The 14,648-nt window shown below is 58.5% G+C and overlaps 1 protein-coding gene across 1 annotated transcript; it reads right to left on the bottom strand.

Moving 5' to 3' along the window:
- Positions 1–3,773: 3,773 nt before the first annotated feature.
- On the bottom strand, positions 3,774–13,740 carry DAP3 (death associated protein 3). The gene is made up of 13 exons (XM_038768615.1): positions 13,656–13,740; positions 10,762–10,890; positions 10,282–10,410; positions 10,036–10,137; positions 9,744–9,852; positions 9,560–9,652; positions 7,694–7,824; positions 7,539–7,619; positions 7,288–7,446; positions 7,141–7,200; positions 5,498–5,587; positions 4,113–4,230; positions 3,774–3,923 (listed from the first exon to the last, which is right to left on the bottom strand). Exons 2-13 carry the CDS (start codon positions 10,801–10,803, stop codon positions 3,838–3,840), a joined length of 1,200 nt encoding a protein of 399 aa, XP_038624543.1. The 5' UTR covers positions 10,804–10,890; positions 13,656–13,740; the 3' UTR covers positions 3,774–3,837.
- Between the last annotated feature and the right edge of the window lie 908 nt (positions 13,741–14,648).

The following is a 14,648-nucleotide window of genomic DNA, read 5'->3' as shown; positions in this document are numbered from 1 at the left end:
ACTGTGTGCAAATCACTGTTCTAAGCGGTAGTAGTAATGATAATAGGAATAGTGGCTTTTATGAAGTTATTACTATGTGCAAATCACTGTTCTAAGCGGTAGTAGTAATGATAAGAATAATGGCATTTATTAAGCAATTACTATGTGCAAATCACTGTTCTAAGTGGTAGTAGTAATAATAATGCCATTTATTAAGTGCTTGCTATGTGCAAATCACTGTTCCAAGTGGTAGTAGTAATGATAATAATGCCATTTATTAAGTGCTTACTATGTGCAAATCACTGTTCTAAGCGGTATAGTAATGATAATAAGAATAATGGCTTTTATTAAGTGATTACTGTGTGCAAATCACTGTTCTAAGCGGTAGTAGTAATGATAATAGGAATAGTGGCTTTTATGAAGTTATTACTATGTGCAAATCACTGTTCTAAGCGGTAGTAGTAATGATAAGAATAATGGCATTTATTAAGCAATTACTATGTGCAAATCACTGTTCTAAGTGGTAGTAGTAATAATAATGCCATTTATTAAGTGCTTGCTATGTGCAAATCACTGTTCCAAGTGGTAGTAGTAATGATAATAATGCCATTTATTAAGTGCTTACTATGTGCAAAGCACTGTTCTAAGCAGTAGTAGTGATAATAATAATAATGGCATTTATTAAGCACTTACTATGTGCAAATCACTGTTATAAGCGGTAGTAGTAATGATAATAATAATAATGGCATTTATTAAGCGCTTAGTATATGCAAATCACTGTTCTAAGTGGTAGTAGTGATGATAATAATAATAATAGCATTTATTAAGCGCTATGTGCAAAGCACTGTTCTAAGCAGTAGTAGTAATGGTAATAATGGCACTTATTAAGCGCTTACTATGTGCAAAACACTGTTCTAAGTGCTGGGGGGGATACAGGGTGATCAGGTTGTCCGACATGGAGCTCACAGTCTTCATCCCCATTTTACAGATGACGGAACTGAGGCCCAGAGAAGTGAAGTGACTTGCCCAAAGTCACCCATCTGACAAGCCAGCGCTTAGAATAATAATAATAGCATTTGATAAGCGCTTACTGTGTGCAAAGCACTGTTCTAAGCACTGGTGGGGGGATACAGGGTGATCAGGTTGTCCCACACGGGGCTCAGTCTTAATCCCCATTTTACAGATGAGGTAACTGAGGCTCAGAGAAATGAAGTGACTTGCCCTAGGTCACACAGCAGGCATGTGGCACAGCCGGGATTCAGTGCTTAGAACAGTGCTTTGCCCATAGTACGCGCTTAACAAATGCCATCATTAAGTGGCGGAGCCAGGATTTGAACGCGTGATATCTGACTCCAAAGCCTGGGATCTTTCCACTGAGCCAGGCTGCTTCTCTAGTAGTAATAATAATAATGATAGCATTTATTATGCACTTATTATGTGCAAAGCACTGTTCTAAGCGCTGGGGGGATACAGGGTGATCAGGCTGTCCCGTGTGGGGCTCACGGTCTTCATCCCCATTTTACAAATGAAGGAACTGAGGCCCAGAGAAGTGAAGTGACTTGCCCGAAGTCACAAAGCTGACAAGTGGCAGAGCCGGGATTTGAACCCATATCTGACTCCAAAGCCCGGGCTCTTTCCACTGAGCCACGCTGCTTCTCTAGTAGTAGCAATAATAATAATGACGATGGCGTTTGTTAAGCGCTTACTATGTGCCAAGCACTGTTCTAAGCACTGGAGAGGATACAGTGTGATCAGGTTGTCCCACGTGGGGCTCACTGTCTTCACCCCCATTTTACAAATGAGGGAACTGAGGCACAGAGAAGTGAAGTGACTTGCCCAAAGTCACACAGCTGACAAGTCGCAGAATCGGGATTTGAACCCGTATCTGACTCCAAAGTCAGTGCTCTTTCCACCGAGCCACGCTGCTTCTCTAGTAGTAGTAATAATAATATAGCATTTATTAAACGCTTACTATGTGCAAAGCCCTGTTCTAAGCGCTGGGGAGGTTACAAGGTGATCAGGTTGTCCCACGGGGGGCTCCCAGTCTTCATCCCCATTTGACAGATGAGGGAACTGAGGCCCAGAGAATAATAATAATGATGGTATTGGTTAAGCACTTACTATGTGCCAAGCACTGTTCTAAGCGCTGGGGGAATACAAGGTGATCAGGTTGTCCCACATGGGGCTCACAGTCTTAATCCCCACTTTACAGATGAGGTAACTGAGGCCCAGAGAAGTGAAGTGACTTGCCCAAAGTCACCCAGCTGACAGTTGGCAGAGCTGGGATTTGAACCCATGACCTCTGACTCCAAAGCCCGGGCTCTTTCCACTGAGCCACGCTGCTTCCTTAGTAGTAATAATAATACTAATTTAACAGTGATAATAATGATAGAATGTAGCAGGGTTGGGGATAATAATAATGATGATGGCATTTATTAAGCGCTTACTATGTGCAAAGCACTGGGGATCAGACCCCAGACTTCTTCTTCTAGACTGTGAGCCCACTGTTGGGTAGGGACCGTCTCTATATGTTGCCAACTTGTACTTCCCAAGCGCTTAGTACAGTGCTCCGCACACAGTAAGCGCTCAATAAATACGATTGATTGATTGATTGATTGATTGGTATTGGTGAGAAGCAGCGTGGTTCAGTGGAAAGAGCAAGGGTTTTGGAGCCAGAGGTCATGGGTTCAAATCAATCAATCAATCAATCGTATTTATTGAGCGCTTACTGTGTGCAGGGCACTGTACTAAGCGCTTGGGAAGTCCAAGTTGGCAACATATAGAGACAGTCCCTACCCAACAGTGGGCTCGCAGTCTAAAAGACTATGACTATGTGCCAGGCACTGTGCTAAGCGCTGGAGTGGAAACGAGCTCATCAGGTCGGACACTGTCCCTGTTCCACGCAGGGCTCACGGTCTTCATCCCCGCTTTCCAGATGTGGAAACTGAGGCACTGAGAAATGAAGAATCAGAACAGTAATTCCGGTATTTCATTCATTCATTGAATCGTGTTTATTGAGCGCTTACTGTGTGCAGAGCACTGTACTGAGTGCTTGGAAAGTACATTTCGGCAATAGAGGGACGGTTCCCGCCCACCCCAGGCTTATATGTTAAGCGCTTAATGTGTGCCGGGCACCGTACTAAGCGCTGGGGTGCCTCCAGGTTGGACACAGTCCCTGCCCCACGTGGGGCTCATCCGTTTTCATCCCCATTTTCCAGACAGGGGAACTGAGGCACCGGGAAATGAAGGGACTGGCCCAAGGGCGCACAGCAGGTGGGTGGTGGAGCGCTCAGTCGATACCATCGATCGGGAAATCGGAATCTCCCTAGGAAAGCCAGAGCCCCCCTTCCTCCATCATCATCAATCGTATTTATTGAGCGCTTACTGTGTGCGGAGCACTGTACTAAGCGCTTGGGAAGTACAAGTTGGCAACATCTAGAGACAGTCCCTACCCAACAGTGGGCTCACGGTCTAAAAGTTCAGAGAAGCGAGTCGGCCCAGGTCGCCCAGCAGACGCGTGGAGGCGGCGGGATCGGAACCCAGATCCTCCCTGTCTCTATACGTTGCCAACTTGGACTTCCCAAGCGCTTAGTACAGCGCTCCGCACACAGTAAGCGCTCGATCAATACGATTGATTGATGAGTGAGTCACGAGTCACTGAGCCGAGTTGAGGAGCTTGAGGGACGGTTTTATTTCCGTGGCGGGGGGCTGCCGGCGTCCCTGGGGGTCCGTCTCTAGATGTTGCCAATTTGTACTTCCCAAGCGCTTAGTACAGTGCTCTGCACATAGTAAGCGCTCAATCAATACGATTGATGATGATGATGAGGATGAGGGGGTGGTGGTCCTCGGGGTCAGAGGTCACAGGGAGGCGCAGAGCCGTTCCAGCTGGCCGGGGTTGGCGTTGCTGAGGAACAGCAGCTCCTCCTTCCCCTCCGCGGTGGGGGCTGGAACGATGGATGCTACTTACTGAGCGCTCACTGTGCGCAGAGCACTGGACTAAGCGCTTGGGAAGTCCAAGCTGGCAACGCAGGGAGACCGTCTACCCAACAGCGGGCTCACGGAGGGACGGGGGGGGGAAGGGTGAGGGGTCCGGGGGCCGACCGAGACCCCCCCCTCCTCGCCCCCGCTCCCACCTTTCTCGTGCTGCAGCCAGCCGCTGTCCAGAAAGTACTGCAGGCAGCTCTCGAACTCGCGGCGGCTGTAGTTGGACGTCCGGATGGGGACGAAGGGATCCAGGGCGTCAAAGCCTTCCTACGGGGAGAGGAAGGCGGGGGTCAGCCCGGAGACGGCGAGTTACCGGGATAATTCCATCAGTCGTATTTGTCGAGCGCTTACCGCGTGCAGAGCGCTGTACTAAGCGCTTGGGAAGTCCAAGTTGGCAGCATCAATCGTATCTATTGAGCGCTTACCGCGTGCAGAGCGCTGTACTAAGCACTTGGGAAGTCCAAGTTGGCAACATCAATCATATTTATTGAGCGCTTACTGTGTGCAGAGCGCTGGACTAAGCGCTTGGGAAGTCCAAGTTGGCGACATCGTCAATCGTATTTATTGAGCGCTTACTGTGTGCAGAGCGCTGTACTAAGCGCTTGGGAAGTACAAGTTGGCAACATCATCAATCGTATTTATTGAGCGCTTACCGCGTGCAGAGCGCTGTGCTAAGCGCTTGGGAAGTCCAAGTTGGCAACATCTAGAGACGGTCCCTACCCCACAGTGGGCTGACAGTCTAGAAGTCTATGACCTTAATAATTGCGATGCTTGTTAATAATGAGAGGTTATGATTATAAAAATCCCAATAACGAGAAGCAGCGTGGCTCTCCTGGAAAAAGCCCGGGCTTTGGAGTCAGAGGTCACGGGTTCAAATCCCGGCTCTGCCGACTGCCAGCTGGGTAACTTTGGGCAAGTCACTTCACTTCTCTGGGCCTAAGTGACCTCATCTGGAAAATGGGGATTAAGAACTGTGAGCCCCCCGTGGGACAACCTGATCTGACTGTAACCTCCCCAGCGCTTAGAACAGTGCTTTGCACATAGTAAGCGCTTCATAAATGCCGTTATTATTATTATTATTATTATTCTCTGTGCCTCAGTCACCTCATCTGGAAAACGGGGATGAAGACCGGGAGCCCCCCGTGGGACCACCTGATCTCCTTGTAACCTCCCCGGCGCTTAGAACCGTGCTTGGCACAGAGTAAGCGCTTCATAAATGCCAAGCGCTTACTGCTCTAAGCGCTGGGGTAGATTCAATTGTCAGCTAGCTGTGTGACTTTGGGCAAGTCACTTCACTTCTCTGGGCCTCAGCTACCTCATCTGTCAAACGGGGATGAAGACCGGGAGCCCCCCGTGGGACGACCTGATGACCTTGTAACCTCCCCAGCGCTTAGAACAGTGCTTGGCACATAGTAAGCGCTTAATAAATGCCATTATTATTATTATTATTATTATTATTATTATTATTATTATTACTGGGTCTGCCCGGGTGGGGCCGGGGGTGGGTTGGGGGAGGAGGGGGGCGGCCACTCACCTTGCCCAGGAGCTCGTGGGGTCTGTAGGCCGTGCGGGGCTGGAAGAGGGAACCCGTCTGGCTGAGAGTGGTCACCACCACTCCTCCGTGCTGCAACCGAACCAGGAGGCGTTACAACGGGGGACGGGAGGGGGGAGAATCTGACGTGTGAAGAAATATTGGCGGGGGGGGGGCCTGGAGAGTAGTAGTAATAATAATAATAATAGTAACGATGGCATTTATTAAGCGCTTGCTACGTGCAAAGCACCGTTCTAAGCGCCGGGGAGGTTCCAAGGTGATCAGGCTGTCCCACGGGGGGCTCGCAGTCTTCACATTTTACAGATGAGGGAACTGAGAGGCCTGGAGAAGTCAAGCGACTCGCCCAAAGTCGCCCAGCCAGTTGGTGGGGCCGGGATTTGAACCCAGGACCTCTGACTCCGTTGAGCCACGCGGCTTCTCTAGTACTAATAATAATAATGGCATTTATTAAGCGCTTACTATGTGGAAAGCACTGTTCTAAGCGCTGGGGAGATTACAATAATAATAATAATAATAATAATGGCATTTGTTGGGTAGGGACTGTCTCTATAAGTTGCCAATTTGCACTTCCCAAGCGCTTAGTACAGTGCTCTGCACATAGTAAGTGCTCAAGAAATACGATTGATGATGATGATGATTTGTTAAGCGCCTACTATGTGCAAAGCACTGTTCTAAGCGCCGGGGAGGATACAAGTACCAATAATAACAGTCACTGTAGAATTTGTTAAGCGCTTCGTATGCGCCAGGCCCCGTGCCGAGCGCTGGGAGGAGCAGCGTGGCTCCGTGGAAGGAGCCCGGGCTTGGGAGTCAGAGGTCGTGGGTTCTAATCCCGGCTCCACCGCCTGACAGCTGGGTGACTCTGGGCAAGTCACTTCACTTCTCTGGGCCTCAGTTCCCTCATCTGGAAAATGGGGATGAAGCCTGGGAGCCCCATACGGGACAACCTGATCACCTTGTATCCCCCCGGCGCTTAGAACGGTGCTTTGCACGTAGTAAGTGCTTAATAAATGCCATCGTTATTATTATTATTATTACTACTACTCTCCTGGCCCCCCCCCCAATATTTCTCCACACGTCAGATGTGTGATCCTGTATATATGTTTGTACATATTTATTACTCTATTTATTTTACTTGTACATATCTATTTATTTTACTTTGTTAGTATGTTTGGTTTTGTTCTCTGTCTCCCCCCTTTTAGACTGTGAGCCCACTGTTGGGTAGGGACCGCCTCTATATGTTGCCAATTTGTACTTCCCAAGCGCTCTGCACATAGTAAGCGCTCAATAAATACGATTGATGATGATGATGATCACCTTGTATCCCCCCCCGGCGTTTAGAACAGTGCTTTGCACATAGTAAGCGCTTAGCAAATATTGTTATTATTATTATAAGCTTACTAGGGCTCACAGTCTCAATCCCCGTTTTACAGATGAGGGACCTGAGGCCCAGAGAAGTGAAGCGACTCGCCCGAGGTCACCCAGCGGACGGGTGAGGGAGGTGGGATGCGAACCCGGGTCTTTCTGACTCTCTGGCTCTGCCCATTAGGCCACGTTGCCTCTCCTCCAAACAGCCCCGGGGCGCGGGTGGGGAGGGGTCCCGGGGGGCAGCGCCCCGCCACACGCACCCAGTCGTTTTTGAGCATCTTCCTCAGGTTGTGCACCAGCGTCAGCTCCTCGGGGCGGACCTGCGGGCAGGCGGGGGGCCGCGCCGTCACCCTCCCCGCCCCGGACCCCCCCGGCCCGCCCGGACCCCTGGCCCCGTCCCACCGCACCGGGCTCTTGTCCTCCCTGCGGAGGGTGGTGGACCCCCACAGCGCGTTGACGCCGTCCACGGCCACCAAGACGCGGAAGCGGCCGGCCCCGCTCTGGCTCTTGACCTCCTTGAACACGGCGCCCACCACGTCGCTGGCGCTCTTCACCCGGTTGATGCCCTGGGTTGGGGCGAGAAGGGACGGGTGGGGAGGGGATGATGGAGGGGGAGAGCGGGGGGACCACCCCCGTCCCGTCCGGTGCGCGCCCTCACCTGCTCCACCACTTCGGCCAGGGCCCGGCCGGGCTCCGTGCTCTCCCACCGGTTCCACGTGTATTTCTGCCGGGTGCGGATCTGGGGCGGGACGGGACGCTGGGACCCCCGCCGGGAGCCCGGCCCCCTCCCCGGACGCCCCTTCCCCGGCGGACCTGGCGCAGCAGGGGCTCGTTGGCCGTCTGGAAGTGGCGGAGCCAGGTGGATGCCTCCAGGGGCTGGTCCAGGCGGTGGGGGCGGAACGTGGACGGCAGCAGCTCCCGGCAGTTCTTCACCCAGCGGTGAGCTATCAATCAATCAATCAATCGATCAGTCATATCTATTCATTCCTTCATTCCTCAAAAATCTCCAGTGGCTACCAATCAATCTGCGCATCAGGCAGAAACTCCTCACCCTGGGCTTCCAGGCCGTCCATCCCCTCGCCCCCTCCTACCTCACCTCCCTTCTCTCCTTCTACTGCCCGGCCCGTACCCTCCGCTCCTCTGCCGCTAATCTCCTCCCCGTACCTCGTTCTCGCCTGTCCCGCCGTCGACCCCCGGCCCCCGTCCTCCCCCGGGCCCGGAATGCCCCCAATCCCTCTGCCCCTCCGCCAAGCTCACTCTCTTCCTCCCTTCAAGGCCCTGCTGAGAGCTCACCTCCTCCAGGAGGCCTTCCCAGACTGAGCCCCTTCCTTCCTCTCCCCCTCGTCCCCCTCTCCATCCCCCCACCTTACCTCCTTCCCTTCCCCACAGCACCTGTATATATGTATGTACATATTTATTACTCAATTTATTTATTTTACTTGTACATTTCTATCCTATTTATTTAATTTTGTTGGTATGTTTGGTTCTGTTCTCTGTCTCCCCCTTTTAGACTGTGAGCCCACTGTTGGGTAGGGACTGTCTCTATGTGTTGCCAATTTGTACTTCCCAAGCGCTTAGTACAGTGCTCTGCACATAGTAAGCGCTCAATAAATACGATTGATGATGATGATGATGATGATAGACTGTGAGCCCACTGTTGGGTAGGGACTGTCTCTCTATGTTGCCAACTTGGACTTCCCAAGCACTTAGCCCAGTGCTCTGCACACAGTAAGCGCTCAATAAATACGATTGATTGATTGATTGATTAAGCGCTTACTATGTGCACAGCACTGTTCTAAGCGCTGGGGGGGGGACACACACAAGGTGATCAGGTTGTCCCACGGGGGGCTCCCGGTCTTAATCCCCATTTTACAGATGAGGGAACCGAGGCTCCGAGAAGTGAAGCGACTTCATCATCATCAATCGTATTTATTGAGCGCTTACTATGTGCAGAGCACTGGACTAAGCGCTTGGGAAGTACAAATTGGCAACACACAGAGACAGTCCCTGCCCAACAGTGGGCTCACAGACTAAAAGGGGGAGACAGAGGACAAAACCAAACATACTAACAAAATAAAATGGAATAGATATGTACAAATAAACTAACTAAATAAATAAATATTTATCCATCCAGACAAGCCGACCCCCGCGCGTCGTCTGGGAAACGGCATCGTGCCCGGCCCAACACCTTGCAACGTGGAGTACTTATTGAGCGCCTACTGTGTGCCCAGAACTGTACTGGACGCCTGGGGGAGAAGCACCGCACCACAGAGCCAGTAGACCCATTTCCTGCCTGCGAGGAACGCTTCCCCTCTTTTCCACCCAGGCTGGGCCTCCACCAACTGGGCTATTTATGGGGCGGCCCTTATTAATAAAAATGATAACAACGGTACCTGTCAGGAGCTTCCTACAGTGCCAAGCGCTGTTCTAAGCATTCAAGGTGCTAATAGTAATAATAATAACGATGGCATTTGCTAAGCGCTACGTGCCAAGCGTTGTTCGGGGCAAGCATCGACTTGCCCAAGGTCACACAGCAGACGTGTGGCGGAGCCGGGATCCGAACCCACGACCCCTGACTCCAAAGCCCGGGCTCTTTCCGCTGAGCCCCGCTGCTTCTCTCCTGGGCAGAGCCCGCGTGCGGGCGGGGGGCAGAGACGACCGCCCCGGGGGGCTCCGTACCGTCAGGGACGTGCAACACCAGCCAGCCCTGCCTGGCACAGAAGTGCACGGCGTGGCACAGGCTCAGGGTCTTCCCGGTGCCCTTCTCCCCGTCTGCGCGCCGGCCGGGTCAAGGAAAACGGCGCCGGCCCGGCCCGCCTCCGCGCCCCCCCGGCCCGCCTCCGCGCCCCCCGATGCAGGATACAGAGCAGGTAGCGGACGGCCGGGTGGGCGAGCTCGGCCGCCTTCAAGCAGCGCAGGAGCTCCAGCGCCGGCCTGCGCACCATCACGCAGGCTTCCCGCAACGTCTTCACCTGCCGTGGGGGACCGGCCGGGCAGAGGAGGGGTCCCCGGGGGTCCCCGGCCCGCTTCCCCCCCGCTCATTTCTCGTGCTAAGCGCTTAGGACAGTGCTCCGCACACAGTGAGCGCTCAATAAACACGATCGATTGATTTCTCGGCCCCCACCGCGCGTCCCCCCGGGGCTCCCTCCCGGCACCTGCGAGGCGAAGCGGCGGGGCAGGCCGTGGGCGAACACGGTGGACACCTCCTCCAGGGGGATGCTGTAGAAACGCCCCTCGTGCCTCTCGTCGTGCTGGGCCTGGGGGCGGGCCGGGAGAGACCCCCCTCGCACCAATCCCCCGGGCAGGGAGGAGAGGCCGGCCGGCCTCCCCCCGGCAACCCCGGTGGCCCTTCTTCGGCCACCCCGTCCCCCCGGGGAAGATCCCGCCGCCCGTCCACTCACCGGGTCACTCTCGCCGGTGCGAGCCACGGCCCGGGGCGGCCTGGGGGGGCTCGGGGCGTCCGGGCGGGCGGCCGCCCCGGGCCCGGCCCCCGCCTCGACGCCCCCGTGCAGGAACCGGCCGAGGCCTCGCTGGAGAGAAGATGGGTGGTCAAGCCCTCCCCGTCTCGGACCCATCCCGGCCCGCGGTGACAGGAGAGCGTGAGCGGGGGCCCCCCGTGCTCCTAGCTGGAAGTTGGGGTGGGTAGGGGGTCTCGCTCCCTCCCTCTCACCCCCTTGGACGGTTACAAGCTGATCGGGTTGTCCCACGGGGGGCTCACGGTCTTCACCCCCATTTTACAGATGAAGCAGCTGACGCTCGGCAGACACTGCTATTACTACTTCTACCACCACCACCTCACCGCGTCGCGGGGACGTGGCCGTAGGGGCCCGCCGCCTCCGTGGGGAGGATGACCGGGGGGTCTCGGGGGCCGGCAGCCTCACCTCGTGGCCCCTGCCCAGCAGCCTCAGCGCCGGCCTCAGCATCGTCCCACCGCGACGAGGAGTCGTTCCGTCCGGTCACGGTCGGCCGCCTTGACCCGCGCGGGTTCTCTGTCTTCCTGGTGGTGGGGTCTGGGGGCGGGCAGGGAGGAGGGGGGTCTGACGGCACATGGAGAGGGGTCGGCCCGCCCCCGCCACAGCCCTTCAGCTCACCCATCCCCTCCCACCCCCTGCCCTGCCTCCTGTGACCTCCGGGCACCCCCTCTGCCCTCCGCCTCCTGCAGACTCCGGGCACTCAATATAGCCAGCGACCCCCCTGCTTCCACCCAGCATGGCCAGCAACCCCCATACTCCCACCTATTATGACCAGCGATCCCCCCTGCTTCCACCCAGCATGGCCCGAGACCCCCGTACTCCCACCCAGCATGACCAGCGACCCCCCTACTCCCACCCAGCATAGTCAGCGACCTCCGTACTCCCACCCAGCATAGTCAGCGATCCCCGTACTCCCACCCAGCATAGCGACCCCCGTACTCCCACCCAGCATAGCGACCCCCGTACTCCCACCCAGCATAGCGACCCCCGTACTCCCACCCAGCATGACCAGCGACCTGCCATGCTCTCTTCCAACATGACCAGCGACCCCCGTACTCCCACCTAGCACGACCAACGATTCCCCGTTCCCTCTCCCATCATGACCAGTGGACCCCCCCCCCCCCCCGCTTCGACCCCCGTACTCCCACCCAACATGGCCAGCAACCCCCGTACTCCCACCTAGCACGACCAACGACCCCCCGTTCCCTCTCCCATCATGACCAGCGGACCCCCCCCCCACCGCTTCGACCCCCGTACTCCCACCCAGCATGGCCAGCGACCCCCATACTCCCACCCAACATGGCCAGTGGCCCTCCTACTCCCACCCAGCATGACCAGCGACCCCTCTACACCCACCCAGCATGACCAGCGATCCCCGTACTCCCACCCAGCATGACCAGCGATCCCCGTACTCCCCCCCAGCATGACCAGCGACCCCCATACTCCCACCCAGCATAACCAGTGACCCCCCCGTGCCCTCTCCCAACATACCCAACGACCCCCCTGCTTCCACCCAGCATGACCACCGACCCCCGGACTGCCCCCCAGCATGACCAGCGACCCCCCAGCCCCCCCCAGCATGACCAGCGACCCCCATACTCCCACCCAGCATAACCAGTGACCCCCCGTGCCCTTTCCCAACATACCCAACGACCCCCCTGCTTCCACCCAGCATGATCGCCGACCCCCGGACTCCCACCCAGCATGATCAGCGACCCCCCTACTCCCACCCAGCATGGCCAGCGATCCCCCCAACTCCCAGCCAGCATGACCAACGACCCCCCGTACCCTCGCCCAGCATGATCAACGACCCCCCGTACCCTCGCCCAGCATGATCAGCGACCCCCCCCTGCTTCCACCCGGCATGGCCAGCGACCCCCCCCACTCCCACCCAGCATGACCAGCGACCCCCATACTCCCAGCCAGCATAACCAGTGACCCCCCGTGCCCTCTCCCAACATACCCAACGACCCCCCTGCTTCCACCCAGCATGACCGCCGACCCCCGGACTCCCACCCAGCATGATCAGCGACCCCCCTACTCCCACCCAGCATGGCCAGCGACCCCCCTACTCCCCCCAGCATGCCCAGCGACCCCCCTACTCCCCCCCAGCATGCCCAGCGACCCCCCTACTCCCCCCAGCATGACCAGCGACCCCTCTATTCCCCCCCAGCATGCCCAGCGACCCCCAAACTCCCCCCCAGCATGCCCAGCGACCCCCATACTTCCCCCCAACATGCCCAGCGACCCCCCTACTCCCCCCCAGCATGCCCAGCGACCCCCCTACTCCCCCCAGCATGCCCAGCGACCCCCCTACTCCCCCCCAGCATGCCCAGCGACCCCCCTACTCCCCCCCAGCATGCCCAGCGACCCCCCTACTCCCCCCAGCATGCCCAGCGACCCCCCTACTCCCCCCCAGCATGCCCAGCGACCCCCATACTCCCCCCAGCATGACCAGCGCCCCCCCACTCCCCCCCAGCATGCCCAGCGCCCCCCCTACTCCCCCCCAGCATGCCCAGCGACCCCCAAACTCCCCCCCAGCATGCCCAGCGACCCCCATACTTCCCCCCAACATGCCCAGCGACCCCCCTACTCCCCCCAGCATGCCCAGCGACCCCCCTACTCCCCCCCAGCATGCCCAGCGACCCCCCTACTCCCCCCCAGCATGCCCAGCGACCCCCCTACTCCCCCCAGCATGCCCAGCGACCCCCCTACTCCCCCACAGCATGCCCAGCGACCCCCATACTCCCCCCAGCATGACCAGCGCCCCCCCCACTCCCCCCCAGCATGCCCAGCGCCCCCCCCACTCCCCCCCAGCATGACCAGCGACCCCCAAACTCCCCCCCAGCATGCCCAGCGACCCCCCTACTCCCCCCCAGCATTACCAGCGACCCCCCTACTCCCCCCCAGCATGCCCAGCGACCCCCCTACTCCCCCCCAGCATGACCAGCGACCCCTCTATTCCCCCCCAGCATGCCCAGCGACCCCCAAACTCCCCCCCACCAAGGCCAACGACCCCCACACTCCCCCCCACCAAGGCCAACGACCCCCAAACTCCCCCCCACCAAGGTCAACGACCCCCACACTCCCCCCCCCCCGCCCAGCGCTCCGCACAGAGTGAGCGCTCCCTAAACCCCCTCCCCTGATTGACGGGGGGGCTGGGGAGGGCGGGCGCGCGCACGTGCACGCGCCCCCCGGATCCTCCCGGGGGACCCCCTAATGACGTTGCATCTCCCCCAGCGCTTAGAACAGTGCTTGGCACGTAGTAAGCGCTTAGCGGGGACTGTAGTAGCGCCCCTCACCCGCGCTCGCCGCTCGTCCTCGGCCCGGGGGACGGGAGCGCGCGCAGCGCCTGCGCATGCGCGCGACGGCCGGCCGGGCTCACCGCCACGCTCAAGCCGGGGGGGGGACACGGGGAATCTCCTCCTGAGAAAGGGATGGCGTGGCCCGTCCGATCCGCCACTGTGGCCGATATAGGGGCGTACAAATAGGATTGGGAATCTTCCCGGGAGCCCCGCTCTTCCCGGGACCGTGAGGGAAGCCGTTCTTCCGTCCCGTCCCCCCCCGCGCCGCCGGCGAGAATGGAACGGTCCCGAGGAAGGGGGCGCATGCGCGGCGGGCCGAGGGCCGCGCGGCGGGCGCATGCGCGCGGGATGTGGGCGGGGGAGGCGGCGGCCGAGGCTGGCGCTCGCGCACGCGCCGCGCCCGCCTTGACAGGGGTGGGGGCGCGCGGAGGAGGAGGGGGAGGGGGAGGAGGAGGAGGAGGAGGAGGGGGGCGCCCCCTGCCGCCCCGGAGCGAGCCAGCGCGCCTGCGCGCGGGGAGAGCGAGCGGGGCCCGCCAGGCGCGCGCGTGCGCGCGGGCGGAGGCGAGGGGGAGCCGGGGGCGCGCGCGCGCGTGCGCGCGCGGGTGTGTGTGGGGGCTGTGTGTGTGTGTGTGGCGTGTGTGAGGGGGCCCGGGCGCGCGGCCCCGCCGGTCGCGGTGGCTGAGGGGGGGGGTTTCTGAGGCGGCCTTCGCTCCCTCCTTCTCCGCCGCCCCCTCCCCTCCGCTCCCCTCCCCTCCGCTCCCCTCGGCCGCCGCCATTTTGGGCTGAGGCGCTGAGGAGCCGAGCCGCTGCCCCGCCTCCCCGGAGCCCCGCTCGCCTCACCGCTCCCGCGGCGGCGGCGGCGGCGACCGCGACGACGACCACGACGACGACGACGACGACGAGGAAGAGGGCGGCTCCGGGCTCGGTGAGTGCCCCGAGGGGAGGGGAGGGGAGGGGGCCAACGCCGTCGTCGATGCCAACTGGCCCGTC

This window comes from Tachyglossus aculeatus, chromosome Y4 (genome assembly GCF_015852505.1).
Source record: "Tachyglossus aculeatus isolate mTacAcu1 chromosome Y4, mTacAcu1.pri, whole genome shotgun sequence".
In the NCBI taxonomy this organism is placed as follows: domain Eukaryota; kingdom Metazoa; phylum Chordata; class Mammalia; order Monotremata; family Tachyglossidae; genus Tachyglossus; species Tachyglossus aculeatus.
Note: the sequence above shows the minus strand (reverse complement) of the source record. Positions and strands in the feature narration are given on the sequence as shown.

Excerpts from the sequence above, each read along its gene's own strand:
- DAP3 (XM_038768615.1), bottom strand. The coding sequence starts at position 10,803 with ATGCTGAGGCCGGCGCTGAGGCTGCTGGGCAGGGGCCACGAG. Across the intron at positions 7,825-9,559 it reads GGTGTTGCACGTCCCTGACG|CTCACCGCTGGGTGAAGAAC; the intron begins GTACGGAGCCCC and ends ATTGATTGATAG. Across the intron at positions 3,924-4,112 it reads CTGGCTGCAGCACGAGAAAG|CCCCCACCGCGGAGGGGAAG; the intron begins GTGGGAGCGGGG and ends CCATCGTTCCAG.